This window comes from Xiphophorus hellerii, chromosome 18, assembly GCF_003331165.1.
Source record: "Xiphophorus hellerii strain 12219 chromosome 18, Xiphophorus_hellerii-4.1, whole genome shotgun sequence".
Classification (NCBI taxonomy): Eukaryota; Metazoa; Chordata; class Actinopteri; order Cyprinodontiformes; family Poeciliidae; genus Xiphophorus; species Xiphophorus hellerii.
The window spans coordinates 6,833,823-6,853,333 of record NC_045689.1 but is presented as its reverse complement, the minus strand read 5'-3'; the positions used below and the strand labels follow the sequence as shown (position 1 = coordinate 6,853,333).

Below are 19,511 nucleotides of genomic sequence, written 5' to 3'. Positions count from 1 at the left end.
TGTCTTTTCCTACCCAGACCTCCCTATCAACCCGACACCCAGGGGCAACGGCATCCCTCCGGAGCCGCACAATGCAGGTGCCGCCATCGGGGGCGCTGTGGGGGGAGTAATCCTGGTGATCGTGGCGGCGAATACTGCTCTTCGTTTTCCTGCGTCGCCGCCAGCGCACCTTCAAGGGGGACTACAGCACCAAGAAGCACGTCTTCGGAAACGGGTACAGCAAGGCGGGCGCCATGCCCGCGCACCCCCCCATCCCCAAGAACCTCCAGTACCCGGACGACTCAGACGACGAGAAGAAGCCCACCCAGATCAGCAACACCGGGGGGTTCGAGGCGAGCGAACGGAATTTCGACACCGAATCCGAGGACCTGAAGAGACCGTACTTCACTGTGGATGAGGGGGAGAGCCGAGATTACGGGGAGCGGACTCTGGCCTTCCAGTACGACCCAGAACCTGAAATTGCCGACGATATGATCTCTCAAACCGACGGCTCTGTCATTTCTAAGAAAGAGTGGTACGTGTAGAGGCTTGCAACCGCCAAGCAACCTGTCGTCCCTCACCTGCATTCCACCTCACCCTTCACCCCCACCTCCACACCTCCCCACCCTCACATCCATCAACCTGCACCTTCCGCAGTGGCATTTCCAACTCACCCCCCTTCCCCGCATCAGACTCCATCCAACTAATCACTGTTAGAAAAATCAAGGGTCTATTTAAAGTCCAAGAACTCGTCTTCTCAACATGACAGCATTGGTGTCGCTTTCATCAAGTTAATGGGCAAAGATTACAAACTAAGGTATGTAAATGGACTCAATGTGGCTCCAAGGCCAGAAAGGTGGTTGGTCAATACTGTTGTGTATTTTATTTTTCATAAATGTATTAATGTATAAAAAAAAAGAACAGGTTGAGGTTTTGCTGAGCACATTTGTGAAAGTCCTACACTGGATGTATGGTTTTTCTTGTTTTACGTTGGTTTGTTTTGTTTATTTTTGTCATTAGCAATTACAAATTTGTCATTTTTATATTCTCTTTTTGTATGATCTGCAGAGAAATGAGAGTTATGTGTCTGACATATTTTACAGGTGGAGTTTAAAGTGTTTAAAAGTTTATGGTCAAATGTTTCAGGAAAAAAAGAAAAGATAAAAAAAAAGAAAACTAGCTGTAGAGACGTGCAACATTTATGGCGAAAGCGCGTTATTGTCCTTCTCCAAAGACATTGTTGATGCTTCTCAAGCCCCGTCTTGGACTTTATTTGCTGTTTTTATTTTTAATAAAAGGGTGTCAGTCTACTGAGCCATACAGACACATGGTTGTAACATAATAACATTCAATGATTTCTTTTTTATTGCTAAAGTTTCCATCATGTTAAATGAGTGCCCTTATCAGTGAATCATAAAGTCAGTGGAGGGAAGGGCAGAAACTGGCCTGACAGACTTCAGTGTTCTACTTTTCAGTTTATTGCGATTGTCTTGCAAAGGTAGTAATGCCACTTGAACTTTTCTCACATTTTGTCACAAGATGAAGTAATCTGTAAGATGAGATACAAGAGCAAATGATAAACAAAATCTGTTTAATCACAGCAAAAGGTGGCTCTACAAAGTAGTGACTCAGAGGATGTGAATATGTACTGCTGGGAGGAATCAGTGTTTTATCCACCACCGATTTCCCCACTAATAGAGAATGAAGAGGTCTAAGGTTCACCTCAACTGTGAGAGACTGCACCTTACATGCAAATCCAGAAAATCACATTGTTTGATTTTTTTAATGTTTAATTTGGCATGAAATAAGTATTTGAGACAATCGTAAAGTAGTACTTTAATTATTGCAACAACAGAGGTCGGACATTTCCTATAGTTCAGGACCAGGTCACTTTGGTAACCTTGACCAGATCGTCCGGTGTAGTTTTGAGCCGATTCCTCACCTTTCTCATTATCGTTGGTACTCCACAAAGTGAAATCTTGCATGGAGCCCCACTCCAAATGAGATTGGACCAACACTTGCTTTCTTCTCAGCAAGCTGTTCGCCCATCGTCCCTTTGGTCTCTTTGGATACATTCCTACAGCAGGTCATAATGTTCAAATTAGTTGGGGTTTTTTTGTGTATGATTGTTCATACTACTATTTAGTAGCAATCAGACTTTAGTGTCAACGTTTCCAGACCCCAAATAGACTGGATGTTGACTCCACGTAGCATCGCACTGTAATAATGGATGCTACAGTTCCTGGATCAGTTTTACTGCAAAAACTCCAAATCTTTCCAAGTATTTTTAGTCTTGTGTCCAATACAAAAATGGGAGTTAGCAAAAGATCACAACAAAAAGGTAGCCAATAAAGAGAACGCTTAACTTAGCGCAGGCCTTTTGTTGAGCATTGACTGCAACCTCTGTAGAGACGTATGTTTAGATGCATAGTCGGAACCAGGAGTGGTGGGATTGTGATGTGATGCGCTATAAGTCCAGAATTTTCAGAATAATAATTTTCAGTCATTGTTTACGTCCAGATTTATTGCGTCTGGTTTCTGCTGGTGCAGAAATATAATGCTTGTCTCATATCAGTGACGTAATAGTTGAATAAAATGCAACATGAGCGTTCAGACTGAAAACGCTTTGAGAACAATTGGATATGTACCCGAGTTCGTATCAAACATGGAAGTGATGTAAATCTGACTTTTTTGGGAGACTGAAAACATCTGAATTTGGCTGTTCAGGCTGCTGTAAAAAGTCGAATATATGGAGGGGGGGAGCGGATTTGGGTGATTTAAAAAACTTTACCCATAGAGGAGAGGTTGGAGTCTGATTGGTTTTGTGGACAAGCAAGGAGTGGAAGATAGGAGAGCTTCTTAAAGACGAAACTACCGGCTAAATTCCTGCTAATTGGTCGGTGATCAAATCCGTATTTCATGCAATAAAATCCAAACTACTTAAAAAACAATACAATGTGATTGTGTGCATTTTTTTTATAGATTATGTTGCTCAGTGTTGTGCTGTATGGTAAAAATTACAGATGCCTTCATTCTTGGAAAATTAACAAAACCACATTTTCTAGATTTGTTAAAGTATGCATCATTTTACATCAACTGCACCATTAAGCCCTCATTTGTGTTGATTTATCCCACAACATTGAATTTTGTGGTTATAATGAGACAAAATGTGTAAAAGTTCAAAAGGTACGAATGCTTTTGTGAGTAATTATGTGGAAAAGACATTCGCTGGGTCTCACAGGATCACTAATAGTGCTCGGAAATGTCATGATTGTCACTTGACTTGAACAGTTTGACCTGTGTACATGTGCTCAGAAATCTTACCACTTTAATGAAATGTCTGGGTGTTTTTCTTCTCCTGTGTTTATGCGTGTGTTGAGCTGCCATAATTATGTTTGGTTCTGACCCCTTTTCCTCAAAATGGATGTCAGCGAAAAAGTGTCTGAGGAATTTCTCAGTAATGATTCTGCCTCTCCAGTTGAGACTGTTTACCCAAGAACTGGCTAACATCAACCTCATTTTCCACCAGGAGTCATCCACGGACTCAAAGGACTCGGATAAGAGGGGGAAATGTCAACTGATGCTTTTATTTACGCTAACAGAGAAAATATTTTAACAAGTAAAGGGATCTGAAAAAATAATGGTGGCCATGCTGCAAAGCAAGAAAGCAGCGTAAGAACTTGACTGCTGCTTTAGTGATGTTTCTTCCTTAATTTCTTCTTTCCAAATGAATTCCAGCTAATTTTTTGGGGGTGATTTTGCAGTAATGAATTCTTTTTTTCTTTAATGTCAAGATTTATTTCTGCATATGGGGACGCACTGACTCTTTTATGCCACCGTTATACAGTATATATCTGTATCTGTTTTTAAAAATGATGTTAGCAAGTGCCAGTGGATGCTAGTATAGCAGAAAGACTTTTTTCTTCTCCTCAGCTCTGAGCTCCATTACACGATCAGCAAAATATATTTGCTTCAAACGAGAATGAAAAAAAAAAATAAAAAATCTCAATGTGAAAAATCAGAGATAAGAGAGGCATTGCAGTAAATCTGTGGATGTAAACAACATATCTGACTGGCTCTGAACACTATAAATACTGTATTAAGCCTTATTTTATGCATGTTTTTTGTGTGTGGGAGTGGAAGTGCATTTGTTGGTATTTTTTTTTTCTTTTTTCCAGTCAATTCCAGTGTGTTTTTGTCCTCATTTGCAGCTTAGAAAGGCGACAATATCCTCCTCTTTTTATTGTCGCCAGTATTGGCAGAGCTATGATTTCATCGGTACGCCGTACCCAACAACAATATTGCAGTTAACACAAAAATACCTATATAAATATATGTTAAAATGATAAAGAACACAAAAAACACCACTGTGAGAGGATTTTCTTGCAGATGTGAATGTTTTTCAGTCCATGCTTGTCTACTGTATGCTTTTAGATGAGCATGTTAATCATGAGCCTCAATCTATATTGTATAATATACACAAACAAGCATTGAACAGTGAGGTTTCTGTTGTTCTTATTAGAAGTCATGTTCATTCTGTCCTCCTCCGATCCATTTTTCAATGGCCTTATTTCAGTTTTAAAGAGACAGTACGCGACTCAAAATAAACCGAGCAACAGTAGCCAGTTTCTTCTGTCACTGTGGACAAAAAAAGTTTGGTTTTCTCACACAGGCAGGGGAAATGCTTTCTTGTTTAGTCAGAAATAGTTTGAACCGCAGCGTTATAAGAAAACAAAGCACGTTTTATGTTTTTGTTCTTTTTATCCAGTGCCTATCAAAGGAAGGAGGGGTGAGGTAGTCACAGCAACCACTTCCTGCTTATTTAAGCTCTTCATTCCCCAAATAGATGAAAACAATTAAACTATTAGACACAATTCTTGTAAAAGTATTCATACTTCTTTTGATTTGTTTTTTTAATAAGCTTCTGTGTGTTTTATTGAGGTCTTATATAAAAGACAAAAAAAAAAAGATGCAGAAATGTGAAGGAGAAGAAAAATGTTCAAATCAACCTCTGAGGTTTGGTATATCTTATTCTTTTACAGTGATACCCCCAAAATAAATAAATTATAACCACCTGCAAACATTTTCATACATTAGATTTCTAATTTGTGGGTACTTCACAATGATGCACTTCTCGGTGTTTCTGCAGGATCTTTAAGGATTTGTAACCTATAAACGTTCAGCTGAAATTTAGACCTTTAAAGCTCTTAAAAATGTCCAGATTTTTCACAGTAGCTTCCCTCTAACTAGTTACATTTTCAATTTGTGCTTTTCTCCATTCATTTTGTTTTATAATAAACACATTCCTTTCTTTTTCCCGACACGAGCGTATAGGAAGGCAATGAAAATCAACATATTCTAGCAGCATTATCCAGCGCCTTCATCGTGGGAAAGTGTGTATTTACTCAAGGTTTGGCTTGACAGCTGCAATATTTATAGCTGGCTAAAACCCGCCATCAGAAACCACCAATAATATAACAAAGCCTTTTCTGACTGGGTGTAAAAGCACTAAAGTCAAACACCATTTCATCTTATTTATGGTATTATGTAAAATGTAACTTATTAATTTTGTTATTTTTTTTACGCTGCACTTTGGTCTTAAATTCATGTTGTGTTTTTTATGATTTAACCTTTTTTAGTGGTTTTTAATGAATTCCAAAAATTCTTAAACTAACATTTCTGAAACTTTAAAAATAAACTCTGATTAAGTTTAACATTTGTCCACTAACATTATCTAACCAACATCCCAAGGCTTCAGAAAACTTCTGGATTTTTTGAGTGCAAGCTAGGTTACATTAGATTTTCTTTCGGGGTTTCAGGAGTAAAGGAAGTGAAAACAATGCACACCTTTCCAATTTTCATCGGAAAACAAAAATGTATGTTGGAATTTTTCTTCTTCTTCACAATTGTGTCTATCCAAATAAAATCTAATTAAAAACACACTCAGGTTTTTTTGTCCGGAACAAAACAAAAAATCTCCAAAACACAGACTGCAAATCTCCGTTTAACACAAATGATCATTTACAGGCAGTGGAATCTAGTTAGTCTTCATCCCAGCACTTTACTAACACTGCATACTTGATCACACACACAAAAAAAATCTAATTCAACCATTTCTTTTTCTAACTAACAATTAACACAGCACTCAATGTTGAATTTCTGAACTCCAGCAGAAATCTAAATCCTGCAGCCTCAGATCAGATTGTTGACGTTCTTCTAAGCTTTTAAGCACAACAGCAGCGACTCTAATCCAGTAAAAAGAAACTTGCATGTATGAATTAATGAACATCGCCCCCATTCGAAAGCACAAACGTATGGTTTCATCTTGACCTTTTTTTCTGCTTCTGTTATGAAACCACTGCCACAACTGCTTCTCAGACAACAACAGAAAAAAATACTTTGGGGTTAAAATGTATATTGCTAAATATTAACATTCATATTACTGAGGTGTTCTGACTTTCTATTTTATAATAGTGACTGTAACTTCATTCCATCCTAATCCTACTTTTTGTATTCTGTATGTTTAACATTCCACTGTAAATATTGTACATAAAGTTGAGATTATAGTCTGGGTTTAATAGGGAGCCTGTTGTGTAAAATAAACCTTATTTGACTGCAAACATGGAGACTCGGTGATGGATAGATGAAGTTGATGGATAGCTTTTTCCCAAAGTCTCGACTAAAAACTGCTCCTCTAGTACCTTTTTAACATGCCAATAGTGACTTCACTGTCATACAAAGGGGGTAATGCATACAGTCTGTCGAAATGGTGTCACTGAAAGAATCTCAAAAAGTACAAAAAAAATAAATAAATCTGTTTGTATGCAGCCATGTGAATGTATATTTCTGAGGGTGTTACAAATATAAGAATAAAAAAAACATATCTTGTTCAATTGTGATGACCCAGTAAAGTAACTTGTATTTGTTTTGAGCATTAAATGAGTTCAATAGTCAACCTGTCCCAGTTCACTGATTGGATAAATGTGTCATCTGACTGAATATGGTCCATGTTTGCAGCACATTTCCAGCTTCACGTGCATTCATGCCTTTTTGGTAACTGCAGCCTTTTCCCCAATAAGCCGTGATTGTTTCAGTGTCTCATGCAGGTGGTTCAGTTGAATTACATTTTTTTAATGTGCCTGTAAACTGTCACACCCAAAACATTTGTTCTGTAAATAAATTTGGTTGAACAAAACTGAAAGGGCACTGTGATCACATATTAGAGCCATGTGTCAGTCAGTTGAATAGAGCGGTTGACCCAAACATAAAGTGACCTGAACTGATCACATTTGGCTAAAGATTGGATTGCGGGACAGGGTTATCTATCTATATTTAATGGAAAGCTGAGTGGAAGGAAAAAGTGTGGTAGAAAAAAGATTCAAAAGCAACAGGGGAAACCAGAGTCTTGGTGGATTGTGAAGAAAAAAAAATGTTAATGTTTGAAGGAGGTTCAAAGGTGTCCTGGATTTACATGATACAGAGAGTTAACAAGTTGTTTTTCCAGCCTTAGGTTTTTTTGTTGCAGCTATCTTCACATTTTATGTAACAAACTAAGCAGCTGAAAGACTCAGGATGCCTTCGTATAACACATCAGAGATAAAGGGATGCCCACAGTATCTAACACAAGTCTTTGATGGGGATCAGTGTAACTTTTTTGGCTTTAATTGGAGAGCGAAAACTGTCAGACAGCTGTTGATACGCAGTTCAGAGCCTAATGAAGCTGCGGCGATATGATGAGAGAGGCCTAGTGTAGCGCTAGACAGATCTGTCTCAGACTGTGGGACTCGAATGCAGACATCTGCATTGTGCACATTAAGAACAGCCCAGAGTTTGCAGCTGTTGCCATCCATTTGCTAAAAGAGTCCTTTGTAGCCCAAGGGGCTTTGACGGCACTTAGGCTTTTAACATGCATGGCTGTACAGCTTTTTCTTTTTTTTTTTTTATTTATCTATCCGTTTCGTTCCGCTTTGTAGAGCTGGGAGAGGAATTCTACCACTTTCCCTCTATAAAACTTACCTCCGGGACACAACTGGGAAGCTTTTTGTTTTTAAAATGTGCTCCTCTTTGGCTACAAAATTCAAAAAAGGAGATTGTGTCAAAATCGGAGGATAAAACTGGTGATATCACACTGTAAAGGGCAGAAAATCTGACTGTCCCGCTCTTTGTTTTTGCTTTGACGAAAACTTAAACATTCATTCTTTACGGTAATGATAGGTTCAGTTGAATTTAAAGGCGAGTAAACGTTCAGCCCCATGACTTTAATAAGTTTTCTTTCTGTCAGGAATCGGTTCATTTTGCGGGTCAGAACCGCCCATTGACTCTGGATAAAACACATTTTCAGACATATTGTTGCCTTGCGGGAAACTTCGTGCTGCTGTGAATCGTTGAGGCTCCAGTAGGACAAGTATTGGAAGAAGGGGGGAAAAAAATCAATCCAAATGACTTCAGAGGTGCACACCCACAGCCAATAATACCAGTCACTACATTACAGTGATTGAATGGTTAATGGACATAGTGTATTTGCATATCCGATTCATTGAGCTGGATAACAGTGGAGTGTTTCATGCATTGATCAGTAGGGTGCAGCTACACTTTGCAACTCGCACTCGTTCAAATAACTGCTTTATCTACTCAGGGTCTGCCATGTTAGACATATTATGACATGTTTTTTTAATAAATCTTCCCACTGTTGTCAAAAGACTAAGAAACCTTCCTGTCTGTGTGAAAAGTGTTTCGTTCCGTCGCAGCTTGTTCGCACATTGTCTCAGTATAATAACCTTTTCTACTGCATAAACAGATTGTTCTCAGTGTCTAGAAATGAAGCTGCCTCCTTTTTCTGCTCTTGTTTTCAGTGTGTACGTTACGAGGTCGAGTCGGGGTCGCCTATAATAAACGATCGTACTGTAAACGAATGAGTTTACGCCTCTCCTCTCGCGGGAGACATTATCACACGTTTCCACCTCGGGGATTGTCGACTTGGGTCTCATAAAAGTCGCTCGCACAGAGACGCAGACGACAGCCTTTAATCGACTCAGCCATCATAAAAGGTTTGCTAATACGTTTCCCCCAAGAGGTCCCAAAAGTTAATGCAGTGGAGATATGTTAGAGGATAAAATATGTCATTCTAAAATTGAGGGAATTTGATGTGTTTTGAAATGTCAGAAGAAAAGTTTGCAGCCTGCTTCCCCCCGAGGGTTCAACACAGTCACTTCTCAAATTAATAAAACACTTGTAATAAAAAGAAAACCTGTTACTGGATGAACTTTAACTGGTAATCATTTTTGTTAAGCTACCTACAAAATTCAGGAGACAAAAACAACCATTCATGTAAACAAACTTGTAAATATAGTACACTTTAGTAGACAAAAGATATTTCAATCAATGCATAAATATTATATATTATTATATAATATTTCTACAACTTACTAAATCTGAATCAGAGGTCATTTGTTTGAAACTCTTGTGCAGATTTATTACCTGTAGATACATTAAAACACAGGTGTCAAACTCCAGTCTTGGAGGGCCACAGCCTTGCAACTTTTAGATGTGCCTCTGCTGCACCACACCTGAACAGAATAATTAGGTCATTAGCAGGCTGGAGAACTGATCTACACCAGGAGGAGGTAATTAAGCCATTTCATTCCAGTGTTTTGTACCTGTGGCACATCTAAAAACCGCAGGACAGCTGCCCTTGAGGACTGGAGTTTGAGACCCCTGCATTAAAACATGTTGGACTAAAGGGTGTGGTTTCCTTATCAGAAAAAACTGCAGGCATCCGGTTAAAGATGTGGTGTATTATTTATTACATGGAAACTAAACAATCAGCAAACATCACACTTAGAAAACTGATTCCTCTTTTAAAAACACAGTTGCTAAGCTGTTGAACTACTGCCAGCTACTACAAAAAAAATAAGAAAAAAAAAATAACGTTATGCTAGAAAGTTCCAGAACATTAAGGCTGTAATGGGTTGTTGTTGACCATGATTGACAGCTAGGCCAGCCAATCACAGTCCAGATAAGCCTACAAGTCCAACAAACTTTCAGTGTTTTCCACACATGTATTTTTGTGTATTTTGGTTCTGGCTTACAGCGACTGAAACCCCAAAATTCAGTTTCTCAGAAAATTTGATCATATGAGACTAAAAAGGAAAGGATTTAATTATGTCACAGCTACAGTTGGGACTGTCATTATCAAATGGAAAGTTACGTGGAAGAAAAAAGTCAATTGAGAAAAAGGTATCTAAGCAACATTTTGTTTTATCGAGTCCAACGACAGTGCAGACGTCCACTAGGACATATCTGAGGACAATTTGGTTTTTCTTCATCTAAAAGCTTTATGGTCAAAATAATTTCATTTTTATGCAGGATGTGATGCTCGCCTACGCTGCCAAAAGTTCCAGTACTTGCTTTAACTGTGTCACCTGTGATCAATCACTGGTGTCATTGATCGGTAAATTGGCCAGAGGGAGAGACATCCGATTCCGACAATGAAGCAACATTTCTCCTGATCAGCTCCATGCTACGCCGCACTGATGCAGTCAGTATTTCATGTAAAAGGAGCCCAGACCTCTTATTAAGAGTTTCCAGAAGAGCTGACACTTAAAAATCCTTGTAATGGTGGTTTTATGTAATTTCCTAATTCAATATCTGAATATCTGGTTCCCATTAGCTAGGAAGACATGACCTTAATATTATGAATAATTTGAATAAATGCTTGAAATATGTGACTGTGTGTGAAATTTGTGCAAAATATGAATTTCACTTTTTAAATTGAAATAAAAAATTCAGTCATGTTCTCTTTCATGAAGATGTACTTGAATGTTTCACTGATACATGTACCAGAAAACCTGTAAAGAACAGGAGTTGGAGACCAGTACTAATTAGGTTTTCACTCTACTAAACATTAAATTATATGCTGAAAAACTCAAGTTAAATGTATTTAATGTATAAATACATTATTGTAACACTTGCACAGCATATAAACCAATGCTTGCATTTACTATTAATAAATAGTTAGCAATTTATTAATATATCCCTTTAATTTTAAAAGAGGGTGTCATGTAAAATTAATTTTTCTCAGCCTTAACTCATATTATAATGTTATTACTTCATCAAAATCATACCTGGAATATTGCTTTGATTATTTCATGCATGTTTGAGAAATCCTTAAATCAGCATCCATTTCTCAGCTCCTCTAGACTAGCGGCAGCAGCAGTTAACAACCAACTGGTGGAACTGCGCTTCTGCTGAGCTCATTATATGAACTATTTTTCTGTCCAACGCTCCCAAGAATATTGTAATATTGAATATTGTAGCATAATGAGAAGCATTATGATGTCGGAGGTGGAGTGTTGGAAAGTGTCAAATTTCTCTTACATCACATTTGACATTTACAGCAATTTTATATGAACTGAAGGTAACATGGTTTCTTGATTGTGCTATAAAACGACACTATGTCCCTGGAAAATAAATAATACCGCCCCTTTAAGAATCTCAAACCTCTAAATCCTAAATCTTAAGTCCCAAACTGAATCAAATCAATCAGCCTGACTCTCAGTTTGCTGTTTATGTCTTTTCACATTTTAGTCTCCCAGGCAACAACTGGCAACTAATGCAGACACATTTCGCTCAGAATGCCATCCAAATTCAGAATCCGGAGAAAAATTTCTGCCATCACCTGCAAAATTAAAGCAAAACAGAGTAAAGGTCTGTTTTTGCTTTTTGAACGAGGCTCATAGTGTTCCCTCCATCCTCTTCAGCTCCTCTTCACCAGATCTTTTTGTTCTGTAATGCTGCATCTGACGGAACGAACACAGCAAAGCCAAGTGAATAGATCCCAGGTGTTTCTAAAACGCCGTCACCATCACTCACAACTGGCTGAGAGCTCTTGCTACAGTTTGAGCTGTTTGGTACCTGACATCCACTCAGGTTTTTGCTTTTTCCTTTTCACTGCCTGTAAATATGACTGCTTCAAATAATCAGGGAAATAAAATGAAGTGAGCTTTGCTTAATTTATCTTTTCAGTGTTCCGGCACAAACTGAGGAACGTGTGTGATTTTGATGAAGTTCCTCGCTGCAGCCCGCCATCTCAGGGAGAAGCACTGCGGCGAGAGTGAAATTCCAGTTCACAGTGCAGATGGATGGAGAACATGCACAGAAGCGGTGTCAACATGCCTCCTCCTCCACTTCCTCCTAAATCAGAGCAGCTGATGGTTAACCTTCCACGGTCCCAGTGGTGTTTGATTGTCTCCCCTGGGATGCATCATCCCCCAGAGGTCTTAAAATAGCTTTTAAAAAACAAAGCAAACTGGGAAGCTGCTCAAATTAATCAGAGAAACAATCTAGAGATGTTAACCTTTGCTTTCCATCACCTTCCTGAACGTAAAACAAATTGCTGTCTTAAAAATCTCACACGTCTCTGGATGTGAGCAACTGTTTGTGTTTTCCAGATATCCTTTTAAGATGAATGCAAAGCAAAATGATGCTGTAAATGTCGTGGTTGTCCATAACCAAACAAATCGTAGGAGCTTTTCAACACATACCTTCAATATAAAACACAAAACAAGACTTCCACTTAAAATGAACTTGGTAAAAGAAAAACTATGCCACAAACTGCAGTACATGTCTGCAGTTTGATACTATTTTTGTATTATGTCAAAAAGTTGAAAATTTGCACAAAATAATATGCAATTTTCCACAATTATGGTATAAAAACTAAGATAGTCCACATTCTATAGTCAGAGCCATGCGTCGAGGTGAGACCGACTATTTCTAGTCGGAACCTCTCAGCCTCACACACCAGCTCCGGCTCCTTCCCCACCAGAGAGGTGACATTCCACGTCCCAAGAGTCGAGCAGCTTCTGCAACCGAGGATCGGACCGCCAGGGCCCCCTCCCTCGGCCGCCACCCATCACACACTGTACCCGACCCCCTTGGCCCCTCTCACGGCTGGTGGGCCATGGGAGGGGGGGCCCATGTCTCCTCTTCGGGCTGAGCCCAGCTGGGCTCCATGGGTAAAAGCCCTGGCCACCAGGCGCTCGCCGTCGTGCCCCCCCTCCAGGCCTGGCTGCAGAGTGGGCCCCGGTGACCCACGTCCGGGCGAGGGAACGCCAAGTCCAATGTTTTTAATCATCATTGGGGTCTTCGGGCTGCGCTTTGCCTGGTCCCTCACCTAGGACCCGTCTGCCTTGGGTGACCCTACCAGGGGCATGAAGCCCCAGACAGCATAGTTCCTAGGATCATTGGGGCCCTCAGACCCCTCCACCACAATAAGGTGGCAGCCCAATGAGAGGTTTTTCACTGTCTCAGGTGTGTATTCTGGATCCTGTTCAAGGTGTGTATGGCGAGTCTGCCACTGGGTTGCCAGTTCATTAAAGGGCAACACAGAAACACACAAGACAAGCAGGAGAAAACATGCAAACTCCAAGCAGAAAGAGCCCAGATTGTGATTCTTCTGCTGCAAGGCAACAGGGCTTCCAGCTGTTTCTCTGTGCAGCCGAGACACAAACAGTTAAATATAAAGAGTTCATGTTTTGTTACTATTTTTCAACCATCTGGGTTTCTTCATTTTCTTCGAATAAATGTATTGAAAGTAGAAAAACCAAAGAAATCACACTTCGGTAAGAATTCACAACTCAAATTTATTTGTTTCCACTGATCATCCTGAAGATGTTTTTCTAGCCTAAATGGAGTCACCTGTAGTGAATTCAGCTGATTGGACCTGATCTGGAAAGTCTGTCTATATAAGGTCTGATGTCAGAGTACAAACACCAAGCATGTAATTAAAAGACCTGTCAGGAGGCACGAGTCTGAGGAAGAATACAATATAATCAGTTTTCTATTTTTAATAAATTTACCAAAATCTCAACAGCTTTTTTTCCCCCCAGATTATTATAATGGAGTATTTGTGAGTAGAACTTCGGGGAAAGAGATTAAATTATTAGAACTTGCTGTTGGCTGTAACACAAAATTTGGAAAAAGCAAAATGTTTTCTAGAGGCACTCTAGTTTACAGGTGATACAACAACTTTCACACAGGAAGTAAAACTCTGAGACAACTCTGACACAGACTGAGTAAAACCGTGACTGATTCAGAGTCAAGACCCTGATGAATGTCTTCACTCAGCTCTACGCCTCATTGCTACTATTTATGATGCCTGGCAGAAGTATTTTATACCTCCTTGATCTTTTCCATATTTTTGTCATATATCAACATTTTTCATGCTTCCTTCCATGATGCATGAACATGCTTTGATCCAAACTGTCCGTTTGTGGCTCTGGCTGGATGTTTGGGGTTGATGTCCTGCTGGAAGGTGAAGCCCTGCTCCAGTTTCAACCACTTTTCCTCCCGGATTTCCGTGTTTTTGGCTTCATGTTTCTTCCCATCCACTCTCTCCACATTCCCTCTCCCTGCTGAGGAAAAGGATCAGCATGAGGTTTCCACCACCGTGTATTACACTGGATATGAGATCCCTGAGTAGAAGTGCAGTTTTTTGTATAACCTCTCATACCATTTTGCTCTGTGAGCCCAAAACATTGAACTTTTTTTTGTCATAAAAGCTCTTCAATGTTTTTGCAGTGTCGTAAAGACTGGATTTCGTCCTGCTATCGTTCTAGAAAGGCTTGTGAAATGCACATCAAATAGGCTACATTTTGCACAGCTGGCAACTGCAACCCACATCTGACTTCTTCATCGCAATCTGAACGTCCCAGTTCCGATCTTTTCACCCCGCAAAAAAGTCTAATCTGTGCCACTTCCATATGTGGTACTAATTCGGATATGAATATGTTTGCTTTCAAAGTGTCTGCAGTCTAAACAGTTATGTCACATTTGATCTGACTTTTATGTCATAGATCATATTTCTTCACCAGAAGACGCCACACGCAGTAAATCATACTTTAAGCAAAAGTTGAAAATTATATTTGTGAAATGATGAAAGAGGTTTGTCGATGAAGTGCATCACATCACAATCCCACCACTCATAGCTCTGACCACACAGCCAAACAACTTTAACTACAAATACTTGCAGTCAGTGCTCCACAAAACAATTAATTGCTGTGATTTATTTTTATTAGCTTCATTCTGTTATTAAAATCATACCTGGAAACTTAGTTTGATAATTTCATGCATGTTTGAGAAATCCTTAAATCAGCACCTCTCCTTGATCCTTTTCTCTCAGCTCCTCCAGACTAGCGGCAGCAGCAATTAGCAAGGAAATGGTGAAAATGCGCTTGTACAGAGCTCATTATACAAACTACTTTTCTGTCAAATCCTCTTATGTATATTATATATGGACATCACGAGAAGCATTTTTATGATGTGCTAAAGGCGGAGCGTCAGAAAGGAGCTTCTTAAAGAAACAGAGGCCAATATCTAAGCGTCAAATCTTTTTGGAGTTGTCACTGTGACAATCCCATCGGCTCTCATTGCTGAGTAAACTTCTCTACACAACGCACTGCTGTGTAACGTCAACATTCTTCTTCTGCACATGCAGTCTCATTGCAGTTTAATTGTATGAACGACACCGTTAAAAAAAAAAAAGAAATCGAATGTTAATGTCTAAATTGAGCATCAAGACCTACTTTGTGGATGTATTCTGTGTTGCCCACCTGATCGATGGATCTCTGCAAAACCTCCAGATTTCCTTCTTCAATGTTCTCCTTGATTTGTCCATTAAGTTTAAGTGCTGGATTCTGCTGGATTATTAAATAGCATATCAGTTAAAATTGGGTGTAATTCAAACGAGTCAAGTTTTACTTACACAAAATGTTTAAAACGTTGCATTATTTTTCTTTCACTTTAGAATTTACAGTTGTGTTGCTGTATCACATAAAATCCCAATAAATGAGATCAAAGTTGTGGTTTTCACATGACAAAATGTGAAAAAGTTCCAAACTAATTGTGTTCTGGTTGTTAGTTTTATCTATTAATTATTGCTCAGTGCGGTTGACTATCAGACTGAATGCTTTCCAATTCCCCAGTCCATTATGCTGGAAGTTTTACTGCCACTTTCTGCTTAATTTGCCATTGTTTATAAAGCGTTTTGCATCCGCACAACTTGATCAATTGGACGCTCAGTTTATGCCCTGCTGATAGACAGAACGAGTCAATTCCGATGCCAGAAAACGTGAACTTACAATGAATTGTCAATTATTTGGATTAACCCAGGATCAACTCGCGGAAATTATGATTGTCTGTTATTTTGCAAATGAGACGGTCCACAAACAAACAGCTCAGATCCTATGAATAAATTTGCTGGTTTCTACAGGGACGCCTGCAGTGGCTGCATGGGGACAGCAGCAGCAATTTTTATGGCCTCTCGTTTTCAGAGCCAGGGAGGGCAGGAGACGCTCCGCTATCCAGCTGCGCGTTAGAGTTCTCCAATTAAACCCGTCCACCCCGGAGCCGAATACGGGGCCGAATCCTACTGGGGGAAAAGTGCTGACAGTCCTACTGGAAATAGTGGCTTCCTTTTACTTAGTTTGTGTTGATTTGAGTAAAGAGGAAACGACTTTTCTTCACTGACCAATTATTTCTCTCCAGTCAGCCTGACTCACCTCTGGATTCACTAAAAGCACTGAATTATAGTTTTGTGTGCATGATTTTACTCTCTTCATCTGGTGAGAATAAACAAATTTGTTTTGCATGCACAGTTCAACTTGTCTCAAATTAAACACAAGCATAGTTGTCATGTTCAGTTTTCTGAACCTTCCTCTTAGTTTTGTGTACCGTCTGGAAAAATCAAGTGAAAAATCTTTTTAAAGATGAAATGTTGAGGATAAAACAGGATGTGACTGACATTCCTCTTTAAATCCACAGTTGCACGTTAATAGACTCGATGCTTGAGGCTAATGCATATAGGCATAATTTGCCCCAGTTATAGCTTAATATAACATCATTAGCATCAAATATGTTCACATTCCCTGGGCTTACGAAACCGGAAGTTTACATAAATGTAATAAAAAGACACACACATTTTTTTCCCACTGTCTGAAGTTAAATCAGACCCAACTAATTTCATTTTCTGTCAGTTAGAATAACCGAAATAATTTCTATTTGCTAAATGTCTGATATAATGAAAGAACATAATAATTTTATTTTTTAATGTCTTTAAAATGAGAAGTTGACATCATTTCCTCAGTAATCGGTAGCATTGGCTTTTTTTTTATTGTAGAACTTGTGTTAAATGTTCTGGGTTTTCTTCTACAAGATACTCAAAATAGTTTGCTGGAGTTTTGTACCAACTGGTTCTGGCCTACTTTTCTAGTAATCATCAGACCACTTTGGAGCACTCAGACTATTGAAACTTCCTTACTAAATAGTCAGTTTGTTCTTTCATATTTAATTGAAAAACAAGGTGACGTCTTGGAAAAGTAACAAACCCGTTCATGACGCAGCAGAACACTGTGAATTTCTCCCCATTGATCTGGAACAGTTTAGAAAAGAAGCATACCAACGGTGACACGTGTACTTTAAAAGTATAATCTGTGGAGTTTCTTTAAAATCAGGAATCATACATTCTTCATCAAAAATAGTGAAGTGTATAAAATCACTTTCATAGTCCTTAAAATTTTTGTCCTTGAGTTTTGGGGACTTATTATTTACTGTTTAAAGTGTGTATTTGAATGTTTGAATAAACTTGCTCTTCTATTTGTTTTTATTATGTTCTGAAGCTCCATTCAGGTAATTTTACAGTCCCACTGTGAAGAAAATGAATTTGCCCAGACATATTTTTCTTCCAAAGTAGAAAACTCTATACCACAATACATGTTTACATCATTTGTGTCTCTTTATAGAAAATCTATTATTCAGCAACAGCTATGCACTGAGTGTAGTTTTAGTTTTGTGATTTTAATAATGTCGTTTATCCAGATAGTTTTACAAGCATGTGTGATTTTTCTCTCTCCTTTTAGCTTCATATTTAGGTTTTTAATAGACATCCCTTGTGTTATTACTAAGGCAAATTGCAGTTTAAGAGAAAAGGCAAACAGCAAACTGGCTAGAAAGCCTATAAAAAGTTTTTAAAACAGTCTGTGGGGTAAATAAGATGATTTAACTGAATTTCTAGCCACAGCAGAGTCGTATTTGCACGCACAAACACTCACATTCCTATATCGTATACACAAATGGGTAGGCTACTTGGGTGGTGCCTTGCCCAGGGGCACCACAGCACGTGCAGGAGGAAGTTGGCATTAAACAGTGTTTTGAGGTCATCCGACCTGGACATGCTGCTTTTACGGAGAGAAAACAAAGAACAAATCTCATACCACAGCGCTGCAAAAATGTCCAAGGTTGCCATGTAGCGAACCTTCACTTGTTCACAATGACTCAATTTCTTCTGCCTGTCCTCAGAGCTCTCTGCCAGACATGCAGGCTGATCCATCCGTTTAGTTACCACAGAGGTCCAGCATCTGACAAATGGGACAAATGGAGTAAATTAAGAATCCAGTGTGTTTCCCCCCCCCCAACAACCCCACGCTCTCCTCCCTGTCTATTGACTCTCACAGCTTCATCAGTGTACATTAGTGTCAGTGCCAGTCTACATTTAGACCAACTGTGAGAGAAGAGGCAGCCCATCAGGGCATGCAGGCTTATCCGTCATCACGCAGAGCCAATGACCCTTTGTCAGAAACAATCCTCATCAGCAGAGGCATCAGACTGACCACCGCTTATGGCACTGAGATTCCCTTGACTCAACTGGAAGGCAGTGGATGAAATCAAACCTTGAAACAGCACTAGGTCACATTTTCTGTGCCTAAACTCATCTGCATTAGTCAGATCCTCAAGTCTGGATGTTTGGATGATTAAAAATTCTTTGTCTCCCAGACAGTCGAGTTTGTCAAAATGCATCACTTGGGGCGTGCCGTGGTGGCGGAGGGGTTAGCGCGAACCCACATTCAGAGGCAACGTGGCCTCGACGCGGCTGTCGCGGGTTCGACTCCCGGACCCGACGACGTTTACCTGCATGTCTTCCCCCCTCTCCTTCCCCCTTTCCTGTCAGCCTACTTTGAAAAAGGGACACTAGAGCCCACAAAAAGACCCCTTGCGGGGCAATTAAAAAAAAACAACAACAAAATGCATCACTTGAAAATCGAGTCTGTTCCCACAGGCTAGTTTTTCGTTGACTATACAATTGTGCAAATTGAAATAAAATTAAAAATTGCTTAATGAAAACTCAACAGGTTTTTTGGTCAAATGTTTTAGTATCACACGAGTCATGTGATCAACAACCGGATGCTACTGCTGGCGGAAAAGATGACAAAGACGACAGGAAGTGGTAGGAGGATGATGATGATGCGACATGTTTTTTAAAGACTTATCGTGAGAACAAACTTCTTCACGTGTGATTTTAATTGTGTTTTTTGTTTAATGGAAACACTGCAATTTCGACATTAGCAGAACATTGGAAAACGTTTTGCACACATTTGCAATAGAAACGAACGCAGCTGCTGAGAGACAAAGAGAGAGAATAGCAAAGATTCAACAGCAGAATTGAAGAGAAGTGGGATCTGATTGTACTCTGGGAGAGACAT

The 19,511-nt window shown here is 39.4% G+C and overlaps 1 protein-coding gene across 4 annotated transcripts in view; it reads left to right on the top strand.

Moving 5' to 3' along the window:
* Nucleotides 1-19,511, top strand: part of nectin1b (nectin cell adhesion molecule 1b) — a 232,721-nt gene that overhangs the window by 113,517 nt on the left and 99,693 nt on the right. Inside the window, exon 7 of one of the 4 annotated variants that reach the window (XM_032545356.1) lies at nt 18-629. The exons of the other annotated variants lie outside the window; for them this stretch is intronic. Coding sequence (XP_032401247.1) covers nt 18-397 — 380 coding nt within the window. The 3' untranslated portion in view covers nt 398-629. Of the gene's footprint in view, nt 1-17; nt 630-19,511 lie in introns of those variants that run through there. 4 annotated transcript variants of the gene reach the window in all.